This window comes from Pagrus pagrus (genome assembly GCF_965226575.1).
Source record: "Pagrus pagrus genome assembly, chromosome: 14".
NCBI lineage: Eukaryota > Metazoa > Chordata > Actinopteri > Spariformes > Sparidae > Pagrus > Pagrus pagrus.
In genome coordinates, this window is record NC_140198.1 from 21,424,472 (window position 1) to 21,449,325 (window position 24,854).

The 24,854-nt window shown below is 44.0% G+C and overlaps 1 protein-coding gene across 1 annotated transcript in view; it reads left to right on the top strand.

Annotated features, from left to right (window-relative positions):
• The window catches only part of dchs1b (dachsous cadherin-related 1b), a 90,181-nt gene that overhangs the window by 52,458 nt on the left and 12,869 nt on the right, over positions 1-24,854 (top strand). The window contains exons 5-14 of the mRNA XM_084374103.1: positions 14,986-15,174; positions 17,306-17,537; positions 17,825-18,061; positions 18,940-19,998; positions 20,231-20,418; positions 20,604-20,700; positions 20,821-20,978; positions 22,933-23,370; positions 24,044-24,339; positions 24,480-24,595. Of these exons, the coding sequence (XP_084230229.1) occupies positions 14,986-15,174; positions 17,306-17,537; positions 17,825-18,061; positions 18,940-19,998; positions 20,231-20,418; positions 20,604-20,700; positions 20,821-20,978; positions 22,933-23,370; positions 24,044-24,339; positions 24,480-24,595 (3,010 nt within the window). The remainder of the gene's footprint in view (positions 1-14,985; positions 15,175-17,305; positions 17,538-17,824; positions 18,062-18,939; positions 19,999-20,230; positions 20,419-20,603; positions 20,701-20,820; positions 20,979-22,932; positions 23,371-24,043; positions 24,340-24,479; positions 24,596-24,854) is intronic.

Genomic DNA, 24,854 nt, shown 5'->3' on the forward strand with positions numbered 1-24,854 from the left:
GGAGGATGGGATGATAATGGGGAGGAAGGCTGCGCACATGTGCACTCGCCCTGTGCACATGAATGTGTCTTTAATAGATGCTCTACATCACTGACAACCTGGTTTACCAAGTGTGTTTTGGGTTTTATGAGGCCTCCGGTGCTCGCTTTAATCTGATAGGTTCCCTGCTGCTCGGCTGAGCCATCGCTGTCCACACCGACTGTCTTTTGTTTGTGCTGAAATCAGAGGGACGGAGAAACAAATGAGAGAGAGAGAGCTGCCGACCCAAAGGAACAATTACCTTTAATCCTCTCTGTGATGAGAGCAGATGAAAAGCGTGAGGACCAGAATACAAGGGGAAAACAACAGAGAAAGATGATTCAAACAGCTAAAGTAGCTTTAGACAGAACAGTTTATCCAGAGAATAACTTGGCTGCCTCCTCTGAAGCACAGTCAGACATTGTGGGTATCAGGCTTTGGTCCCACACGAACTGTGATTTAACAGGTGCTTTAGGAATCAGGACTGTGTTTCTCACCACTTCCTCATATTCACCTCACATGTGCAGAGTCAGGAAATTAATATAAGAAGGATAAGCGAGTTTCTCACCCCCTCAGGCTGTGTATGAATATGTAATCGCAGTGTCTAATATCCTCCCCCCACACATGCACATGCAAGATTTTTGTGTCTCTGTGGCTCAATTAACCAGAACGTTGTTATACTGTAGGCACGTGTGTGTGTGTGTGTGTGTGTGTGTGTGTGTGTGCAGAGCAGACAAGCGTTTGGCTCCTGACCATTCAGCAGAATAAAGTCAATCAATAGAATTCATTAAGATGTGATTGCTTCGACTGCGAGCTGACCGAGCAGTTAGCGTGTTAGTATGAGTGCATGTTGGGCATGAGTGAGTGTGTGTGTGTGCGTTGATGAGAATAATGTGTTTTAGCAGTAGCTGTCGGCCTTTAAAAAACTGCAACACACACCGTGTGTAGCAGCTAAAGTTCATGACCTTCAGGGTCTTGCATTGGACCCAAGTAGTTTAACCTTCTCAACATTAAATTTACTAACTATGTTAAGTATCATCTCGCCGTCGACCCCGATGCTAATGAGCATTAACGCACACAGAAGAACCTCTATATGTTTCTCTCAACAGTCACCGAGCGGGTGACCCATCTCTGACTCTGGCCTTGGTTCAGGCCCAGGTCAAAGAGAGGCTAATCCAGTTATCATAGCTGCCTGTTACTCCTGACTGCACAATCAACTTAGCCGCATTGTCAATCTGAGGTTCAGTATTAACAGCCTCTGTGTGACCCTTAACATGCACATGACTACAGCAAATGCACAAGGTCAAGGCGATGTACAGTAACTGATCAGATCAGATGTGCGTGAATGCACATAAGTTTTGGTTGTACAGTATTACTGTTACCTTTCCCAGATGTCAGAATACAAACATCTGTAGGGGAGCAACAATACTGAGGCATCAACAGCTGCAGCAGCAGGCAAGAACACCTTCAAAAAAATGTAAGTGTTTATATAGTGCAGAGAATCATTTGAGTAATCGTGTCACACGGAGCGACAGAACATATGGTTATCTCTCACAGTAACATCCAGTGGGTCATTGTGTGCAATGCCACTTGATTGGCTTATTGTTTCTAACAGTGGCCCTGCTTTGAGTACTGCGCGACATCTTGTTATTCTTCATTTTACCAAGAAATGTTTTGAAATCTTCTCCCAAATGGCCGTTCAGGCCTTAAATTCATTGTGAACATGAGCGTCACCAAAAATTAGAGCTGCAAGTTTCTTTTCCGTTTTTTCCCCTTGCCAACAAATTTAATTAGCTAATTTAAATATCTCACATTTAATTAACATCTGTTTTGGTGTAAATCTGCAATTTTTTATTCATGGGGCTCTCGATTCATCTGAAAATCAGCGTGTTTGGGTTAAAATATGCCTGTGGCTGCATGTGGACACTGTGCGTGATTGTGAGTGATCATATTTAGATTTAAAACTGGCTCTGACTTAATTTGATAGATTGAATTATCTAGAGCTGACCACATAAGACTGTTTGATCTAATTTAAGTAAACGCCACTTGCTTTGTCTCAATAGCAGTTTTGGTTTGACTAGAGTCTTGCTTGTTTTTTATTTTGACACTAACGTCATTTGAACTGATTTGATCCCCCAGTATTGACTGTTAAATAGCATTTCATTTCATTAACGACACTAAGCAAGAGTTCCTTGAAATCAGCCCTTCTGAGGCTTGTGGTAGACTTATTTTAAGACATCATAAGTGAAAATCACTTACTGCACTGGCATCTAAATTTGCTCATTTCAAACAGGACAACGCTTTTAACTAAATGTTTTCACTTAAATGTGATTGGGTGCCTTTACAGGGGAAGCTATAACAGCAGCTGTCATATACGGGCCTGTTAGCGGTTTTGCTTATTTATACTGACCTGTGTTTCACCCTTGTTTAAGACACTTTTATAACGCTTTACACAGTGTACCTTCTACTTTGATACACAGACACTATGGGATTACTGCTTTACTGTTTGAGGTAAAGTGAAGCAGACTTAGACAAACACGCACGACGTGGACCCTCTGGTTCGGAGCTGCTGTGCCTCTCTGCAGTCAACAACAATCAAAGTAACCGAACACCAGATGTAAGCTCAAAGCTCAGAGGGTGCTCCTGCTATCTTTTATTATTGTCACTTCCCTGAGGTGGAGGTTGCCAACTGCGTGACCTCAGGCAGAACGGGGGAAAGAGTGCAGATGTTGACGAGGAATTCAGGTGTAAAGAGAACAAACAAAGAGGAAAGAGAATGCACGTACGCACTGCTCGTTAAATCTGTTCCGTGTGCTGATGTGCCGTTCATCAATAAAACAAAAAACATGTCCGATTAACGCCCACGTCACACAGGCCGCTCGTTTTCCTTTTGCACAAAGATAACAGGTGTTACGCCCTTTTGTTCTGTCAGTCATACATTCGTCTGCTATCATGAATGACCCGTTACACACACACAAAAAAGCCCCACGCAAACTCGTCTCTAGGGGTCAAAGAAAGCGAGGAACAGCTGGCTCACCTTTGACCTTTAAGACCTCTGATTCGATCACACATACACAGACCCTCGTCCTTGAAACTAATACTGTCGGAGGAGTATCGGCCCTTTGTGGGACCGTTTCTGAAGGGCAGAAAAAGGTGCTTTACTCTCTCCCCAATAAAGCCTAGCTTACTTATAATGATAAACACACTCTGCCTTATTAGTGTGAACCTCCCACACAGCTTGCGTGTTGGTTTACAGATCGAGAAATAAAATGACACTGAAACATAAATGTTTATACAGAGAAAATCAGGCTTCAACTAGCCTGGAAGCCTGAACGTATGCATCCAACAGAGCCTGCTGCTCCTCAGAGGGGACTTGGTTTCAATCAGATTTACTTTATAAACCCGTGATTTAGTTTGAATTGGAAACATGTCAGTGTAGAATCCTTTAACTCAAGTTTGGCTAGATTTATTGTATTCTTAGCCTCTGGGCGGAGATAGAAATAGATAAATAATGTAATAAGTCTTCGAGTTAAAGGCTTCCATCTGGCAACATACAACAATGCCCTAACCGCGGCAGTGCCACAGGCGTGAGATACAAGGAATCATTGTGGCAGTGACTAATCATTCTTGGAGTTTACCTCCGTGTTTGGACGAGGTCAGACGTTTTTATCTGCCATGCTTTGAGCTCTTAGGAGTGGTGGAGAAACGTTTGTGGTTTCTTCAGTGAGTCATGTTTGGCTTCACCTCACAAGAGAATGCTACGTCTTTTGTCTCGTGGCGCGAGTCAACCGATACATTCGGATATTCCCAAGTTGCTTTGACGTTTTAGCAGCCAGTTATATTTTCAAAACAGCATATTTATATTTCACATGAGACCAAACTCTTCAAATGTGCAAACCAAAACCTCCAGTGACTGATTTGCTTGTTTTAACATGCAATTTGCTTTGACTGTGGCCAGCAGCAGTAAACAAGATGATCATATTATCACAATATGATATCACTAAAAAGCCAGTCAGTGAGACTATCGTATTATGACCTAGCCCTAATAAATGCTGATGTTAATGTGCCAGTTTCAGCATTATTTGACTGAAATCTGGTGTTAATTCACTTATTAATTTGGAGCTCACTGTTGACACGCTGACTGACGAGGCCATGACGAAACTGTCCCCTGGCCTCGGGGATCACATCCAGGAAGCATGACTAGCTGGGCGGAGGGCTTCAGAGGCTTACAGACACTATTTTGGTTAAGTGGAGCGAAGCCGTGCAATCAACAGGGATAAGCTTGAACCTTTGTGCAGCATGTTTGGAAGGTATTGTCTGTATCTCTATTTGTGTATCAACTTGAACCATGTTATTGAGAAGGCAGCAGTTTCTTTCCCCAGTTGGCCCCAGATGGGAAAACTTTGTCAAAACATCCCAGAATAATATCGTGATGGCAGCGATAATGTTTATTTTAGGACTGTTGAACATGAGCTTTATCAGAAAAACTCACCAACAGAATGTAAACATGACCATATCAGACATTTTTCTTAACAATTTACTACCAGTTCAAAGCTCTAACTTTCAGTTCTGTCAAACATTTCTTCTTCACTTTGATAAGACTCGCTGATGACAGAACCTTATTTAGAATATTTTAGATCTCTGGAGGAGGTTGACATTGACTTTCTCCACTACTTCAGCAGCCGTCTTGGTGATAGATTGTTCGAATCGCACCCATCGATCTCCCCCTTTGTGCACTTTTTGCTCTCGCAGATGGACTAATCAATACTCATAATCAGAACTGTTCACTGCAACTGCCCGCGGAACACACGCAGACACACACAGATATCAATCGGGAGTCGCAACGCAACGCACACAAACAAACAGAAAAATGTCCAACAGAGCAGATGAGTTAATTCTTCCATCTTCTCCCCCTTTTTCCTCCCCCCGAATTTCCGAGCAGACATGCTTTAAACATAAAACGCAAATTAGAAACAATAACCGTCAACAAGATGCTAACCCTCAAAGTGCCCGCGCCCGATAGTATACACTTAACAGAGTCACACACTCGTCAAAAAGAAAATAAAAATCCTGTGGTGTCCCAGTGGAGGCGAAAAAGAACAGCAAAGATTCCACACTCTCTCTGCGTCTTTGTCATGTTTGTGTTGGATAAACCACCGAAATGCCCAAAATTTATATATATATACACACACACACACACACACACACACACACACACACACACACACACATGTCTGCTTCCATCCTGGGAGGAATGCTGCAGCTGAAACACAGATGCACCCTCCCAAACACACACTACAGTTTCAGCGGGTTAGAGGATTTGAAATTACCCAGAGCGGTGTCCCCGAGGCTACAGTGGGCCGCTCGCTCTCAATCATTCATCCTCTCATTCATCCATAAACACAACAGTCTCAGGCAGCGGTCCCCTGTCTGAGGTCCGTCTTTGTGCTCGCTCACTCCTTAATTACTGTTTTCTCTTCATCTCTGGAGCTAAATTACGACGGGAAGACAATAAGTGACAATCACTGTGTAAATCAAAGATGATGACCTAGAGAAAACTTTTCCTTCATGCACTTTGTTCTCTGTTTTAGCAGTTTTTGTTGCACGTTGATATTTTTAGGATACATAAAACAGAGCAGTTGCACTTCTCATCAACAATGTAACAGCGCTGAGCCTCATTAAGCTCACATTTGTCCGAATTTGATTGTTGACCAAGGATCACTTACGAGGGCGCAATGTTGATTTCCCTAATTATGCTTTTAAAAAGAACAACCCGGCTTCTCAGCTGATGTTGAAGACTTTTGATAATTGTGGGCCATATTGCTTCTATCATTTGCAGACTTAAAGCTGCTGTAAGTGACATATTTTTATTGAAATTAGTGTTAATGAGCTCTATATTCCAACAGTAATCACTGTTATAGAGTGTTTGGTCAGTAACCCATGTCTCTCCTCCAGCTGCTCATGCAGTGAAAGAGAAAAGAAATTCTGGCATTTCTGCCTACTTTATCCAATCAGGGCAGAGAACTCTATGACAAAGGCGGTCCTGTCTGCTTGTAAACCCATAGAGCAAAAACCTCACTCTCTCAGTATTTGACCAGGTGTTTCCGCAAACATTGCAACGAGTGTCGTCTGCGTCTAGTTTTGAAAATTGTAACCACACGTGCAGCGGTTTTCAGCTCACCATTGCGCAGACTCACTGTCACTAGAACAAGCTGTAGCCGTGACATAGTCTCAGACCAAATGCAATGGAAATATTTGCGTTGCGTTACTCGCAAGTTTGATTGCAGGGTTATTAATTTTCAATCGCGTCCACTCGCGTCACAAGATAAAGGTGACAGCGAACAATGAATGTTTCAAAACTAAAATTCCTACATTTTGCACCTTTATAATTAGAGTTGGATACTTTAGCCCTCATATAAAGTGACATTTTTTATTCGTCTCTGTGGGTGGCGAACATGCACATCCACCCGTCAACTTTGGCACCTGACCTCAGACTCCTCATTAGCTTCGCTGTTAGCAGATAGCGGCATTAAACCCCCTGGTATTTCACAGATAGTCACTGTTGCTAGCAGCTGCCGCACCAGCCAGAGTGAGCTTCGCTGAGGCCTCGGACACAGACAGAGAAAGAGAGACGGGGTTTAAACGGCTATAAATATTTAACAGTAGGTAAAAAATAGGGCTGATTTCTTTGCTGATTAGGCCAGCTGTCAGTCAGGGCCCATAGGATTCACTTTGAAAAGATCCTTTAACAAGGGGGCAGGGAGGCACAGACACACACATACGTAGCAGTAGTATAGCACACACACACACTATTGCATCCCTGGGTTAAGAGTTGCCACACCGCAGGGATTTGCGCAAGATAGGATCGAGACCATCCAAATCCCCCGCGTCTCTTATCAGTCTTCGGAGTCCAGTAAGGTGATGTCATCCCTCATTGTGTTGCCCTATCCTTCTGTCCATCCCCGTAACCAGCTTTTTATCTCCCTCCGACCTTACTTTTAACCTCCATTCACAGTCGAGCCCCTCTCCTTTCTCCCTCTACCCGTTTTCAGAAAAGAGATGACAGCTTTGTTCCTGATCTATAGAGCTAATAGTGACTGATCTGGTATAATTGCTGGGTGTGTTTTGAGGTTAAAATATATCAAATTGAAAAAAAAAATGGGAAAAAACAAACATCATACATAAATGTGAGATCATTCAACTTTGGAACAGACTTGTGAAAATGCCTGAACAACAGCTCCCGTGTCCTTTAACATGAGATGCAGCCCGAAGATAAACTTCCTAACACACACCACATGGGCCGAAGCTGTAACTCTACGGTGTAGTTTACTCTTTAGCTCTGAGTGTGGTACACATGTCCCGCTGTGTGTATATGCATTAAGAGTATGCACATTTGCGAAAGACAGAGGGCACTTTGAGTGGCCATCACCCCTCATTATGTTCATTAATAATATTAGCATTCTTTCTTCCAAATATAGAAGTCAATCTCTCTCGCTCCGTCTCCTCCACCTCCCTCCCCTTCTCTCTCCTTCAGTGGTTTGATGTTCCTAATCATTTCCAGCCGTGAACTCCACATGAAAGACAACAAGCACTTGCCGTAATAGGGTGCTGAAAGAACGAGCGAGGGAGAGGACAGAAAAGGGAGAGGGGGGACGCTCGAAAAGAAAAGGGGGAGGTCAAGGGAGGAACGGAGATTGAACGAGAAGCGAGATGAAGCCTCGGCCCTCCTCGTTCACATTTCAAGGTCTCATGTTATCATTAGCCCTGCCTTTTGTTCCTCTGCCAAACTATTTCCCCCCTCCTCTCCCACTCTCCCCTCCCTTCTCTCCTTCCCTGCGATATATCTTAATTGTACCCATAGTGCCTCAACTCATCTGCGACAGAAAGGCAGAAATTGATTTGGAGACTTGAGAATGTCTAATGTGAGGATTGCAGCTCACTGGAGAGCAAAGGAATGTGTCAGTGGAAAAATTAAATGAATGTTTTCACTCTATCTGACACTCCAGCACAGTTATTGCCTTTAAACCCAGACTCCTATTTCAGTTTGTTGTAAATAACTTCAGCTTGTGTGCAATTATCCAACAATGATGCATTCAGTTCACCAGCTCCAGGTCTGTCATGCTCTTTTATGGTCATTGCTGCTCCTCTAAAGGGTTTATTACAGCTTGGGTCTTACTCTTGTGCTTTCTGGCACCAGTTAGGTCCGTAATAATAAGATTTTGATCCTTAAGTTAATTTCTGAGATCTGCTAATGCAGTGGCGTCCCCTGAAAATAAGTCAGATGGCGAAAGAAAGTATGAGAAGTCATGGTAAACAATCGTTTAGGTTTCAAACAAACGTGAAACAGAAACTGCAGGAAAACTGCAAAAGAATGCAGTCTGATCATTTAAATGAGCAACTATCTCATCAAAGTAAACACAACTGAGAATCAATGCCAAGTCAATGCAAGATTGAAATGTCATCACAACTGCATAAGCTATAGAAATTACTGCCAAAACTGTTAAAGTAAGATCCAAGTTGTAATAAGCTGGAATTATCCTTTAATTCAGCATATGGTTGGACAACATTTGCATTAATATTAGGTTTCTTCTTGGCCTGCTTGACCTCGGAGATGATGATTGCTTTATAAACATCAGAGGAAGAGTGGATCAGACTGGGACAACTCTCTGCATTTTACAGGTTTTGCTCTGAAAGCCTATAGAATCTCTCCCCTCGCTCGCTTTCATGAGAAGCTATAAAAGTCCAGAGCCGCTGCAGAGCTGCAGCTGCGTCCGAGGAGCCGTGCGCAGACTCCCTCTGACACTAACTGATGTTTTACAGAGACAAACTGCAGAGAGCAGCAGGATCCACCTGGACCAGCGCCCACATCTGGAGAGAATGAGCATAGAGGAGAGGAAAGGAGAGACGAGATAGAGTACAGCAGAAGGGGGAAAGCAATGAGGATAATGAACGAGGGAGGGACAGAGAGGGAGAGGGGTGACGAAGGACTGAAGAAGGAAAAAAATCTAAATTAAGTAATCTGATGTCATACCTGTCAACCTTGAGGTTTTGGGGTAGAGGTTGGCCCACTAGCATCATTATACACTATATGTTTATCTGCACCCCATTACAGACAGGAGAGCATTAAATACCTCTGACAGACGTCTCTGGGTGATGCGTGTGAGCCTTGAATTGCAGATAGGAAAGGTGTGTGTCTGAGATCTAAGTGGACCCTTGGAGAGCCATCTACCCATGCCTGCAGAAGGAGCATACGGTAGAGGAAGGCTAAGTGGAAAGGTAGAGAGCGGTTGTTAAGAAGAGTGAGGCAAATGAATGATGAGGTCTGGATCTTTGCTAATGCTCCAGTGAGTGATCGCTCCTCTACTGTCCCGGCCAGGGATGAATGGCTCTCCATGGACAGAAAGCTCCGGGCCTGCAGTCCTGGCTGAAGCCGACGCTCGGCACGCTCTTCCTGGCTGTTTTTCACATAGTCCTTACCAGGCTGACGTGGGCTGAGCGAGACTTAGACTGTGTCTTTTAACAGATACGAAGTCGTCGGTCAATGCACTACATGATAGGTAAATCAAAGGACTGTATGAAAATCTTAAGCTGGAAGCATGCTGGATGAATTTATGGTTCATGTATTACAAGTTCAGATGGCTGGCAGATGCTTAACAGAAGCAGTGCATGATGATTTTTCCACTGATAAACGCACATGTTCTCAGAATCAGAAAGGAAGCTATGCAGCAGGTACATCAGGTAATGCATATTAGAATGATCAAGTCTAAATGATTCCTCTGCAGGTCAGTTATCATTCATGTGCAATGTTACTGTCATGAGCGTGGTTCTTCTTTTATAAAAAGCTGAAAAACAGGTTGACATTCCCTCGGCTGATGACGTAGTTGCCTCCACTAATTTAACATCCACATCCAAAAGATTTTGTATTTGGGAATTTAAAATGGATTACAATAACGCTTAAACCCCCTTTACATATGCAGTCTATCCCTGAAATGTTCAGGAACATTTCCTGCATTTCCGGTATTGCTGCGTTGCAAAGGAAAGCATTAGCATTGGAGGAAAAAAGCATGTAAAGGATAACGTCCATCTGACAAAGACGCTTTTTGAATCTCTAAATTATTTACAGTCTTTGGTCACAGAAAACATTTCTCTCTAGGGGTGTCATGATTATTATTTTAAATCAAAAATCAATCAAAAAGAGCTTTCAAGTTTGTCTACTGACATCAATCATCTGGAAATATCAATGACATAAAAACTAATGATCTATTGATCTTCCCAAATCAAGAATCGATAGTCCAACAATAGCTGAATGGTGGATTTTGAGACTCATGACACCCCTAATTTTCCTCACAAACCTTTTTGAATATAAAATACATTCCAAGGTTTCTCCCATGTTCTTCTTTCTATGGCGTGAATACTGTCTGAATGGTTCATCAGTAATTTACCCAGAACCATGTGTGAAAGCGGCTTAAGATGGATATTACCTAATTTTTCATCATTGTAGTTAAATGTTCTTAAGTGAATATATCATTTTGACCCTTTTGATTCTTGTTACCTCAGCCTGCTGGCATCGATGCTTTCCCTGCCGTGCATGTTTCACCATGTTTCCTCCACACGCTGCTGCATTACGTGATCCCATCAGGTGGGACATCAGAGCTCCCACGGAAAAGAACCACATTGGTGGTTTTTCCACGTTTAAGCCCATTAAGTACAAATTGTGTGTACTTTGCTTTACTGCAGAGCGTTTTGTAAAGTGAACCACACTCTAGGCATTCACCACCTTCCAGGCAGCCATTAGTTTCAGTTCATGCCTGCAGAAACCACTATTATGGTCCTTTAATATGATAATGACCACCATAGGATGTGAATGTTTTTCTCAACTGAAGCCCGTATCTGTACATGCTGCATCATCCAAAGCAACCTGATGCGAACCAAACTTTTGACCCTTCAGTTAGACAAGTAGACCACCCTGCCATCGACAAAACACCTGTGTCCAAAAATCTGTGTAAATGTCGTTGTAACCACAAATATCACGGAAACGAGCGCTACGCAAGCTTGTACTTGAGTGCCGGAGAGATTAAGATGTTGAAAGGTATGGGCTGCTGTCCGTGTATGTGTTGCTATGTAGTTGTATGTTTACCACGGCGGGATACCTCCGGGGAGTGAGATGAGGAATAGGTGAGCAGAGCTGTGGCTGGCTGGCTAGTCATGGATCAGAGAACAGACTCCGGCGTGGGAGGAATTCCTTGTTGGCAAACACCCTCGTCTGGCCTACCAGGTCTCTTGATTTAAGAAGACACGTCAAGAGGGTGTGTTTACTAGATTATCTTATTGGCTTTAAAACTGTGTTACTTATTTGAGTCGAGATAAGTGATGTAAATGTTGAATTTGCCAACAGACTGGGAGTTTTTGCTGTTGAGTCGGCTTGACAGTTTGATCCAACCCTCTGGCCTGCGCAGTGTAAACTGAACATTGGTGCCGTGCTGTCAGACGGATTGACAGGAAGGAAATGTTCTGATGACAGAGTTGATCCTTACAAGCTCCTGTCTCTTCAGGAGGGCTGATGTGATTTTCTTCTGCTACTGTACACATTTCAAACTGTTGTGCTTTGACAACGCTGTCATGTACTCCACCCATGGAGGTTCGTCTCCATCTCTGTTTTGTCCTGTTTTTTGTCCTGCTTTGACGTTTCAAGCCTGGAACCACATAACCACTGTGCTGTATGTTGCAGCAGAAAATCTCAAATCAGTACATCTTTTATTTTATAGCTCCCAAGGTTTCCATGAGAATGCGCTCGCATAGACGTTCTCTTCGTACAACCGTATGTTTTTCTTGCATATTTTTTCCAGCATGAAGAATCCATACCATACTGCGGAGGGTTTTTAAGTTTCAGAGCGTGTGGAGAATCAATGTCGTGCTCTTCTTCTTGTTCCCAGCCTCTAACCAGTTCAAAAACTACTTCCAAAGTTATTTATGTACACTGTTTCCAACCCCTGTATATCATAAAGCTAACAACCACGGTCATGTCTGAAGCACCCTTTCCTTTGTCCTTGTTTGTGATCTACTCTTCGGGGTAAAGATAGAGGTGAGGATGAAGTCACCCCTATGACCAGGTGGGCGGTCATGGCTGTTTAAGCCTCTTTAATTAGATTTACTGAAAAGGATGGGGTCATCATATATGCAAGTGTCAATGTGTGTGTGTGAGAATTTACACGTACATCCAGTCCTCATCACCACAGGTGGCTAATCCATCACAGACAGTCAGGAAGATATGAGGAACAGCCAGACGCGAGCCTGTAGATCACAAAGATAGCGTTAGTCTCAACACTGCACTCTTTAGGAAGTCCCAGCAATGATCTAAAGTCCCCACTGACCAAAGAATGAGGGACAGTATGACCCCTCAAAAACCACAGCCGTCTAGCCACGGTAATGCTCTGACTAAAAACCGTGAAGGATGTGGTTTAATATCTCATGTTTTAATATCCTAGAGGAGCAACAGTATGAGTCAAGATGATATGTTTCTGTCTATCTGTCCATAGCCAATAGGTAAATGTAATGGTGAAGACATGTGTTGGACATGTGACGGAAGGAAGTCGTCGGCGGATGTCTGCTACGGTGGTCCTGTGCTCTGTGGGGGTCTGGGCCAGAGCAGGCTGTGGTTCATGATTCAGACATAAGATGAAATCATTAAACAACAAGCACAGACAATGCAATGGATGTGCATCTTCAGAAAAGGATCCTATATGAGGATGTTACAGTACAATATCGGGGCCACCATTGAAAAAGACAACAGAATGTAACAATATTCATCTTATAGTCATCATACTCATGTAGAATAATCATGATAGCAGCAAAAAGGACCCATATGAGACTCCAGCCACATAAGCGATTGAACAAAAAGCGAGCTTTAATGACAAACTGATATTTATAAAAAAAAAAAAGGAAAAACAAAACAGGCAGGCAGCTTAAACTGAGAAAACAATCAGGAGGACTAACCAAGAACCAAGGAAACACAAAACACACAAAAACTAACAAGTACAAACCAAATAAAGCGTGAGGAACACAGGCTGGAACACAAGGTACAAACACCGACAAACACAGACCAACTGACAACATAAACAGGGAAAACACATGGCTAATTGGGGACAGGTGAACCTACTCAGGACAATCAGAAGGGAGGGAAAACAAGAAAGGACATTACATTACACATGAGGATGAAGCTTACAAAATATTTTTTTTATGACAAAAACAAGTGTATCCTCTACATATTTCTGACTTTTTCCAAAATATTCTTACATGATGGCACTACTTAAAGATATGATACATAACATATCGACATTGAAAAGTCTAAAAATGACTTCAAACCCAAAGAAATCTGCATTTTTTCCCCCCAAGGTAATGATCCGTTCATTTGGTCGCCTGTTGCTACAACTTTGTCAGAAGCATCAAATGATACATCAGAGAGTGAGGATGAAAGTCAGCGAACACAACTAATGTAAAATGTATTAAACTCATCCATGAACATATCTGCCTGAGTAACATTAGATACATTTTCATCGGACTAACTAAGACTATCTGCCATGATCGCACGCTACTTCACAACATCATCAGACTCTTTTTTATTATTTCTTACTGAGAGACCTCTAGCAGCAGAGATAACAAACTTTGCATTTCATTTTTGAAATATTAAAAGTTTTTGTGTTAAATCATTCATTCTCATAACACTGCGACTTAATTCTCGAATTCTCAGATCATACAACAAACAACTCTCTGACCATAATACTCTCTGACTGTAATGTCTGTTTATTGCATTCTGTATTGTCATATAGCATTTATGGTGTATCATTTCAGGTGGACACAACTGCCGTGCAGACAAAATTGTAACTACTGTAAAAGTTTCTAGGGAAACAAAAACGTTGCCTTATGAGGAGAGACTGTACGACAGAGAGGGAGTGATGTCATGAGGCCTCCTGGGTCCTGGCTCGCATTCAAGGCTTCAAGATCTGAGGGGGAACGCTACTTTTAACAAGCGTCATAAACGCCACCAAACAATGTTATGGACCAGTGTAAAACTTCTGTCAGAGGCAGGACCCGGGAGCTCAGGGGACATTTCCCTTTTGTGTTTTGCAAGGAAATCTTTGTTGTATTATGGGATTTCTGAATGTTTTAATAGATTTAGTCAGCGCGTACAATGTATGTGTGTGCATGTGTGTTTTTAGTAGAATGAAGGATGTTAGGCAGATGTGACAAATGAGGTCAAGGGTTGGGTCAAGCCCTCTGTCTGTTATGAGTCTATGCGTAAACAGTTTGAAGTTTTGAAGTCCTTTTGTAGGAGAAATATGGAGCAAGGATTAAAGTCTGAGGTGCGTTTTTAAGTGGCTCTCGCAGTCAGTCAGTCAGTCAGTCAGTCTGTATCTTATTTAAAACCCAGTGAAAAACCAGTTTGTGTCACTCGACCTTCCAACATCCTTTAAAGTGCCTCTGTTGACCCTTGAACCAAACTCTGTCAAACTCTCCTCTCTTTTACTCAAGGTTGCCTGTCAGTTCCCTCCCTCTGCATGCATGATAGCACCTGTCTTTTTGCCAGCTTTTCAAATGCACCACAGGGGAGATCTATCCTTTCTTTTTCATACCCTATATCTGTAATCTATAAAAGCGAATTGCTCTCGCAGATGCTCGGTTTTTATAGCACCCTGGAAATCATAACAAGTAGTGCTATGGTGTGTGATATTTGGATAAGTGCAGATGTATGGGCCTGTGAGATGACTGTATTACGGGACATTATTGTGATAGCAGAAAGCCCCTTAGCTCGTATATAATAATCGTGACACATGTAGGTTTTCTTTCACACTGATTCCTGGACATGCTGGGTGTGTTCGTGTGATGCTTTTTTGAAATCCTTATGTCTCACAGGCTGTTTGGCACTGGTGGACCGACCACGTCTTAACCTCATGTTTCTTTTCCCATCAGGTGTCCGCCACAGATGAGGATCGTGGTTCCTTTGGTTCTATATCCTACACCCTTGGTTCTAGTTCTGGAAGCACAGCACCGTCCCTCTTTACCATTGACAAGGAATCTGGCCAGCTTTGTACCCGCACAGCTCTGGACCGGGATGAGGGATTGGACAAGTTTGACTTGACCGTCACTGCAACAGATGGAGTAAGAGCACTCTTATCCTAAAACTCTTACTAATAGCATTTCAGTAGTTGTAGCCTAATACTTATCTCTCTTGCCAAGAGTTAGACAAGAGGATCGATACCACTTTTACATCTACGATAAGCATGAATATGAAGCTACTGCCAAGAGATTTGCTTATCTTAGCACAAAGATTAGAAGCAGCGTAAAACAGCTAGCACAGCAAGCTGACAAACCCCCCATAAAAAAGGAGTGTGTATCACAGCAACGCAGTTGCACACAGATAAAGGGTGGGAAAGAGACAAAGACAGGAAGTGGAAAATCACAACAAGACACATGAGGATATAACTACAAAATAAAACAGGAAATAACTAAACAAAAAACCCAAACCAGGACAGTAGGTGAATTTTGTTAGTCAGACAGAACCAGATTAGCTGTTTTCACCTGCTTCTGGTTTTTGTGCTAAGCTAAGCTAACTGGCCACTGGAGATAACTTCTTATTTTTTAATAGATATGAGACAACCAACTCACCAAATGATTGTTTTGTTACACAAAATCATCTGGGAAATCATCTGGGTAATCATCCTTAGGAAACTGTCTGGAAAAGGGCAAGTATTTTCAGAAAAATACTTAACATGTGATTGGACGGTCCATCTGTTTGTCACCTCGATCACAGGCTAACTTGAACAAATCTGATCAACAGTAGAAGAGCGCAATCAGCGGAGCAAGTTGTGAAACAAACTCTTAATAAAGCCAGTTGGAAGAGAGCGAAAACATCTTTTCCACTGAGAAAAGCCTTCAGTGCCGTTCTTTCATTTTCATTCAATGAAGAAACACTCTTCAGTTCTCTTCATTTCTTAATACACTAAATTCTTTATGAGCCGCCATTGATTGGATGCTGATTGGTGTGCATCACTTAAAGCCTGGCAAGATTAATTCTCGAGATCACATGGTCACAACTGCCTTGCAAGGTAACATCAGTCGCTTTGTGCAACACCAAAGTACGCTGAAGCCAAAGAGCTATTTCTTTGTGTTGCTCCATGACCAAACACATTGCTTACTGAGTGTGTAATGCATCTTCCGATCAAAGCTTCAAGCTAAAGGCAAATTAAAGATGTGTACAGCTGCACTCAAATAAATCTGATCAAAGAGACATGTTTGAAGAAGACAGCGTCCTGTCTCTTACTGTGCGTCTTCAAACAAATCAAGGGGGAACCACAGCAGCATGGCAAAGCAATCAGAGCAAACAGAGAGGTAAAGAAGTAGGAAAACAGATCCACTTGAACAGTCAGTTCAAAATAGGTCCTGCTGTAGGATACCTTTTTAGTTAAACATGATGATTTACTTGACCACATTTACACACTTGTTGCTCTAACATCATCCCAGTAGACCCATACACATTTGAAGTATCAATTAATCTCATTGGCTGAAATTTAAAAGGCACTGGAACTCCACACGAGCCGTTAGGGTTACATAAAACCCTAACGGCATAAAAGAAATAACACTACAACTATTGTTTGGTATGTTGATTGGTTAGTATGGGTAGTGTTCAAACTTATTATTCTCTTTATTTACCCCAGCTCAGGTAAAGATTGAATTCAGGTCTGTGATTTACCACCCAACCCCAAGAGTGTATCTTCACTCCCACCCCCCAGCACATTCCCAGCTCCGTTCAGCTGGTGTCTGTTCCCTCTGTCTCGGCTATCCTTGTCTTTAATGGGCCCGTAAAACTAAGCCCGCAGATTCAGTGTAATGAATGCAAACTCTTCCCCTCACTGACAAATGCATACTACGCTTGATTGGCTCCATATTTCAGGGATCTTCAACAGAGAATCCATCCTCTCTCTTTTACAGCTGCTTCTTCTTATCATAAATCTTTTGTCGCAGTTTCGTAACATGAAAGTCCTGGTCTGTCGCTTTTCACCAAGGGTTAGGAGACAAATTGAAAGTTGTCTTCGGGGATATACAGTGCAGGAAGGGAGGGAGGATGTGGTCTGACTCAAATACCTATTCTTATGATTTAACCTCCCTTTGCCTCAATAAACTAGTCAGTTAAAGTCCTTAATTCCTTGCAGCATTTGTGCCTGCTCTGCTTATGTTATATTGAATGCATCTTGAACCAAATCTAATCAGAAGAATCTTTCCTTTTTTTCAGGGTGGTTTGACCTCAGTAGCCCGTGTGCGGGTCAAAGTCGTGGACATCAATGACAACAGGCCCGCTTTCTACCCAGTCCTCTACACAGTCAGTCTCAGCACCCATAGTGCCCCTGGAACCTCTGTTGTCAAGGTAACGGCGAATGATCCTGATGCTGGGGAAAACGGCAGGGTGACCTACCGCACGGTACCTGGAGGAGGCTCAGCGTTCTTTACTCTCAACAAGGACACAGGTATGTACTCACCATCCATCCCCAATGCTCAACCCAAAGCAATCCCGATTGTAATGGCCACATCTCGCCCAAATTCAGGGTGCCACACATTGGCCATAGCTGGTTCAAATGCAGGTAAAACAGCCCAAGCCATAACACCCAAAACCTAGTAAAATCGGGCAACCAAGCTTGCCTGCATTGGAGTGTTTAAAGGGTTAGGGGTTAGGGGTCAGGGGCAAGGGGTTAGGGTTAGGTTTAAAGGATATGGAGTAATTTCATCTTCTCTACTTCTCTGTCTTCTTCCACAGGTGTGATTTCTCTCTCTCGCTCGCTCCATGGCAAAGCCAACACGGTAATCTCCATGGTGATATCTGCTGAGGACGGTGGAGGTCTGACGGCGCCGGTCAATGCCAGGGTAAACGTGAGCGTGGTGGCAGGCTCGGTGGCATCTCCTGTGTTTGAACAGGCCCAGTATTTCTTTACGGTGCCCGAGGACGTCCTCAGGGGGACGCTGGTGGGAGTGGTCCGTGCTTCTGTCAAGACAGGTGAGTCTGTGCTCTCAAGTCATCTGCTGAAGTCTGGCATTAATCTGTTGATGTCTATTTGTCATTTCAGGCTTAATCAATTTATGTAACATGAGAGAAAATGTCTTCAAAAACAAGTAAATAAGCAATGAATGTTAGGTCTTTCTTAAAAAAAATGTCGTGAAGTGAAAATTGTCTAAAAACGTCACTGTATTTGTCTGAAATGTTCCTTTCTCAGATTTTGAGTTTTTGCCGTGAACCTGCTTTATGTGACTCACACAGGTTTCATCTTTCTGACAAATAACAGTACAGAAATGCACTAACGGGCTGGAGAGCGTGTGATGTCTTACCTTTCACCCGAGCAGTTGCACAAATACACGAGAGCATGCACTCCATTAAGAAATCACATCCATCACACAGCATGGGCTTTACTGGGGATTATTTTCACTGTGGCCAGACTTTTTATTCTCTCTCAGCATTAATGATGGAGAAATGGATTTGGACGGGGCTGCGGTTCTGAGTGGGAGTCAAAATAAAGTGTTCTCAGCGGTGCAGTGGGCAGAAGATCACTTATATCTGTCTGTGTTAGTTCACAAGGCTTTCAGTGATTCCATCTCCGCACCCTCTTTGAGTGAATCCAGCCTTTCATTAACACTTAGACGAGAAATAAACACACCACATTGCTGTTTGCACGAAGTGGATATGGATCTGTCATCAGTGTTTTTTATGTGGCAGCAGTTTAACAAGCAAAAAAGGCCTCAAATTGCTTGTTCCTGCATTTCAAAAGTGATAATTTGATGCTTTTCTGCAACAATGACATGCCTTTTAAACTACTTCATTAAATTACAGCTCAGCTTTTTCTAACACTTTCTTTTGCCGTCTCCGTCTCTTCCATGCAGGTGTTTCGAAGGATATCTTATACTCCATCTCCTCCGGTGACCCTGATGGTTACTTCACAGTGGACAGTGCCTCTGGTACTATCCGCAGCGCCCTTCCTCTGGACCATGAAACCTGCTCCAGTCTTGACCTGGAGATCCAGGCACGCTCCGGCTCTCCTCCGGCGTACGGAACCAGCCGGGTACGAATAACCATTTCAGACATCAATGACAACGCCCCCACCTTCCTCCCCTCCTCTTCAGAGTCCCTCCTTTTACCTGAGATCACCAAAATGGGGACTGTCATCTACACTATTCAGGCCACCGACAAGGACTCTGGTCATAATGGTCAGCTCAGCTTCGACCTGGTCTCTGCTGGAGCTGCAGGCAGCAGCGGCCAGAGGACGTTTGGTGTTGACCGTGGCAGTGGGGAGGTACGTCTGATTGGGAGTCTGTCATACGAAAGTGTCCCACGCTATGACCTTCAGGTGGTTGCCAAAGATGGTGGAGCACCTCAGCTTAGCTCCACCTTCACCCTCGTGGTCCACATCCAAGCGCAAGACGCACAAGGCCCAAACTTTGACACCCTGACGTACCGCGTGGAGCTGCGAGAAAACACACCTCTCAACACACGCTTCCTCCAGGTTCGAGCACTCAACATAGAGGCTTCTGGGAACGGTGGAAGCTCCTCCTCATCTTCCTCCTCCTCTATTTCCTACCGCCTCAGGCCTGATGGTGACGCTGCTGGTTTTGGCATCATGCCAGATAGCGGATGGCTTTTTGTTCGTAGCTCTCTGGACCGAGAGGTCAAAGACATGTACCTGCTGACTGTCCTGGCCACTTCAGGCCCAGGAGGAGCAGGGAGAACTGGAAGTGCGACGGTCAGGGTGACAGTAACCGACGAAAATGACAATTCCCCAAGACTGAGTCAGGAGAGGGTGTTCCTGGCTGTCAGAGAGAACCTGCTGGCGGGGACAGGCTTTGGCAGGGTGTCTGCAACAGACAGAGATGCGGGACTAAACGCTCGACTTACCTACAGGCTGCTGCACACTGACAGACACTTCCAGATTAACTCACAAACAGGTGAAGACTTGTATTTGAATTGGAAAACGCTAATAGTACACTTCAAGCAGTTTGTTGTAATTGTGTTTCACTGAATGAAATGTAGTTACTTCATAAACAGCACTAATACCAGCATGATTTCCCATGAGGAAATAATGATTTGCTGTTTGTCAATTAAATGATTGTGGCAATTACCCCCGAGCTATTGCAAGTAATGTAAGCTAAGGCCTTCTCCCCTGCTCTATTTCCTTAGGTGAGATTAGCACTCGCCTCGCCCTAGACAGAGAGCAGCAGTCCAGCTACCAGCTTGTCGTGGTTGTACACGATGGGGGTACGCCTCCTCGCAGCGCTACTGGCACCGCTCATATCACTGTGCTGGATGAAAATGACCACGCCCCCAGTTTCACTCACGCCAGGCCAGACAGGGAACTGGTCCTTCAGGTGAGAATGACGGATTAGGTTTACAGTAAACTTTTCACATTGTGTCATGATATCGATTCATTTTTCCTTGCTGTTAAAGACAAGGTAGGAAAAGGATAAACATAAATGTAAGATGCTGTATGTAGAAAAGGCATGGTGTTTTGCAGAAAGACATCAATATAAAGAACAATTTCCCTTTATTGTAGGTAATGGAGGGACTTCTATCTGGAACAGTTGTAGCAACAGTGACAGCTAAAGACCCAGATGAGGGAGAGAACGGGACTGTATACTACTCTTTATCAGGTGAGTGCATTGCTGCAAAGCCCCCCATTTAACATTTCCATACCCATGCAGCTGTTAGTATGTTTATTTAGTGTTTAACTTAACTTAAGGTGATGTCTGTATCTGTTGCATCCTCTGAAGGCCACAGAGCAGAGCGTTTCTCCCTTAACCCGACCTCTGGCGAGCTGAGAACAGCATCCCCCCTGAGAATGGCTGAGCGTTCCGAGTACACCTTCACAGTGACCGCTGCTGACCACGGCACACCAGGCCTCAGCTCCACCTGCCAGCTCCAGATACAGGTAAACATAAACTGAACATTTTCATATCCTCATTCATCCTACAGCTGCGTGCACATTTGCCACACATTTGTTGTGTCTCCAAATTGTTTCGATGGCATTAGGCGATTGGAAACAAAAGCCAATCTGCTGACCGAACCCAAAACTGTCACATCCACACATTACCTCAGTCCTTTTGCATTCCTCGCAGCGAGTAATTTCCTCAAACTGTGCACAAAGAGAACAGTATAACTGTCAAAGGAATTGGAAAAGGAGGTAAATATGAGAAGGAGAGAAACTGAACCTGTGCCTGAACAAACAAAAGCATCCATCCAATCTAGTGTGTGTTTCCTGCTCTGAAAGTTTGTGGGGTAACCAAAACCCAAGGTGAGAAACCCTGAGCAGCAGGAGGGAGCTGGTCTGGACTGAGTTATTGTTCTGAACTTTCTGTCGGAGGGTCAATCCCGCATATCAACACACAATATCAGGAATTCAACAGCACAGAGGCATGTAGCCAGAGAAGGGTGGTGGTTTGCTTTGACTGTGGAGCTTTGAGCGCCGTGTTTTTATGTGATGTGATTTCAGAAAGGAAAAGGATGCTAATTACAGCGGGAGTGCTTGCCTTAGATTTCGCTTGTGCAACACTGAGATTAGACAGAGGGGAAACAGGCACCTTGGAATCAAATGCTCCCAGATGAGATTTGATGAGAGCCAGCTGCATCGAATCACACACAGAGAGAAAGGGAATACACCGCCGTACGGTAGCAGGCGGCGATACGTACACACACGCACACACACACTCGCTCACTGTAACGACACATTCAAACACTCTCATGAGCTAACATTTCCAGATAATGATTTTGAGATAACATTTCACATAGCTGTGGGTAAAATCAGACACAGGGATACTGCTGTACACCACAAGTGCTACAGTACTACAGCTTGTAAAGGGAACGTGCACTGGGGAAAAGTACAAATAGCATCAGAGAATCACATTCGAGATAATTGAAACACTGGAATGTACTTGAGCAAATGACTTTAAAAACATCAAGACTCCTTGGAGCTGCAGTCCTGTCAACCTCTGTGCAAACATTTGTAGCTACATCACCAGAAAGCTCAATTAAATGCATTCAGTTGCTGAATTTCACTCACTGCAGAGAAAGAGACGAAAAATAGGACATGATTTTTTCCATGGGAGTCAAATGTCTGCACATAGGGCCTGCGTGTATGGGGCTAAATAATGCACATTATCCACATTATGTTCCTCTTCTTTATTTTATCCTTGCTATTCATGTTTGATAAAGAAAAGATGCAATTCACTGCAACCGATCTTGCTAACGAAAGCGAGGAATGCTGTGTGTATGGATTTCTTTTTTTGATGATGAAACCAGAGCTCGTTAAAATCGGCTTTTGTTTGCTGTCTTCAGAGCGCTTTGATCTGTCCGAGAGCGATGTTGAACCCTGAGGCTGTTGCTCAGAGTGGCGAAAACCCTCTGGCACACGCTCGTTTCCCTTCTGACCGGACTGCGGCATATGGAGGCTGTGCTTAATGCTCCGCATTATTTGAACTGGAATATTTACAGTTTTCCCTCCCATTACACCCTTCATTATTTTGTCACAGGTCACAAACTCTGATTCTCATCTTGAAGCCAGAATGCTGCAGTGTCGAGATATTTACTGGAAGGATCGTACATGCACAATGGGAATGCCTGTGAGGGTTATTATAGTAATAGCAACAAAACAGAAACAGACTACAGCCCAAGGTTTTGTTTAGGGATAGGCTGGGAGAGAGCCATATAGCTGCATTGTCTGCAGAGTATCAAAGGAAATCAGATCCAGTCATATTCCCCTTGACACTTTTCTTCTATATTTGATATAACACTATATATATCGAAAGGTTTTCACAGAGAGAACTTAACATGACCGGAATCAATATGATAAGATGAAGCCCTTTTGACCCTGGTTTGCTTTCCTTCAGGTTCTCAGCTCCGCCAAGTCCAGCCCAAAGCCCAACACGCTCTCCATGACCTTGAACACAGTCGAAGGGGCCACTCCGGGGTCCATCATTGGCTCTGTACGCCCACATGACCAACAGGAATCTTTATTGGAAGGCCAGGTGACCTACCTGGTAGTGGGGGGCACTGACCGAGATGGGACCTTCATGGTGGACCGTTTAAAGGGCGACGTGTACCTGGTCCGCGAGCTGGACTACGAGAAGGGGTCGAGCTACACGCTGCACATCGAGGTGTCGGACTTCACCCAGGCGTTTCCCAGCAGCCACCTGGTACGGCTGGATATCAACGTGCAGGACAGCAATGACCACGCCCCCCAGTTCACAGAGGATCCTGTTACCATTGTGATCCCAGAGAACATCGAACCAGGGGCTTCAATTTATACCTTCCAGGCTTCGGATCAGGTAGGAAACAGATAATATCATCCGCTAAAGAAGAGTTATAATGTTAACCAGTGATTGATAATTGTTGCAATTGTATACGAGGGATATAGCCACACAATTAAGACCACTGGCAAGTGAAGTGAATAACACTCAATATCTAGATACAGTTAAATGTTCTGCTGGAAAACATTGGGCCCTGGAACTCATGTGGACGCCACTTGGCACTCCCAATGGCAGTGTGCCCCACTCCCCACCCCTGAAGACATTGACGCAAGGTCCAGCTCCAAATTCCCCCGATCCTAATCTGATCAAGCATCTGTGATACCATGTATCAGACTTGGCCATCATCCATGGTAGCCTTACCATGGATGGGACTTGGCTCTGACCCATTAAGGCACGACACAATCCTGTGGGTTGTGAGGTGGGGCCTCCATTGATCAGACTTGGTTCGTCCCATGCATGCTTGATTAGATTGGGATCTGGGGAATTTGGCGGCCAGGCAGGAGCCTTGAGCTTTATGTTTTGTTCCTCAGGCCATTCCCTAGCAGTTTTTGCTGTGTGTCAGGGTTGTCCTGCTGGTGCAGTGGTGTTTGGGTGGGTGGTGTCTGTCATCAAGACCCAAGGTTTCCTAGAAGCACATCCATCATCAAAATTCTCCACTAGCTTTGTAATTCATCTCTTTTCTCCTTTATAGGATGGCAGTGGACCCAACAGTGAGCTACATTACTCCATCGAGCACTACTGGCCAAGCACGCCCGACCTCCTGACCCTTGACCCCTCCAGCGGAGTCCTGACTCTGGGGCAGAAGTTAGATCGTGAGTCGACGCCATCCCTCTACCTCGTGGTGCGGGCCACGGACCAGGCAGTGGATCCCTCTCAGAGGCGCTGGGGTTCAGTCACCGCCCGGGTGTTTGTGACAGACGAGAACGACAATGCTCCGGTCTTCAGCTCACCGTCTGCGGTCAGCGTCATGGAGGATCAGCCTGTAGGGTGAGTGACTTTGGTACCTTAATGTACATTATTGTCATTGCTTTGATGATTTCATCCATCAGAAGAATATTGAAGTTTAAAACTTGAAGCGGTTGTCATGTTTGTTACAATCTGACATTTGTTGGTATCTTTATCCATAGGTTTGTGATTTTGTACGTGATGGCTCGAGATGACGACGAAGGAGAAAATGGCAGAGTATCTTACAGAATCCAGGCAGGCAACAGCGCCGGTCGCTTCAGTCTGAACCCAAACACTGGTGAGCTTATTTTTAGGCTGGGACACATCATCTAAAAATATAGTAATGTTCCAGTAATCTAGGAGGGTCTGTGCAGACTGGGGCTTTCCCATAAATACCCAATTTACACCCCATCAAGAGATGATTAGGGCAGAATTCACATCATTTCTTGCGTTTACAATCCTGCTTTGAATGATTTAACACAGCAGGAGTAGTGTGGCCTTTTTCTGTTGGGTTTTATGATTGATAGATAATCAGCGTCCCACCCGTAGAAGCCCCC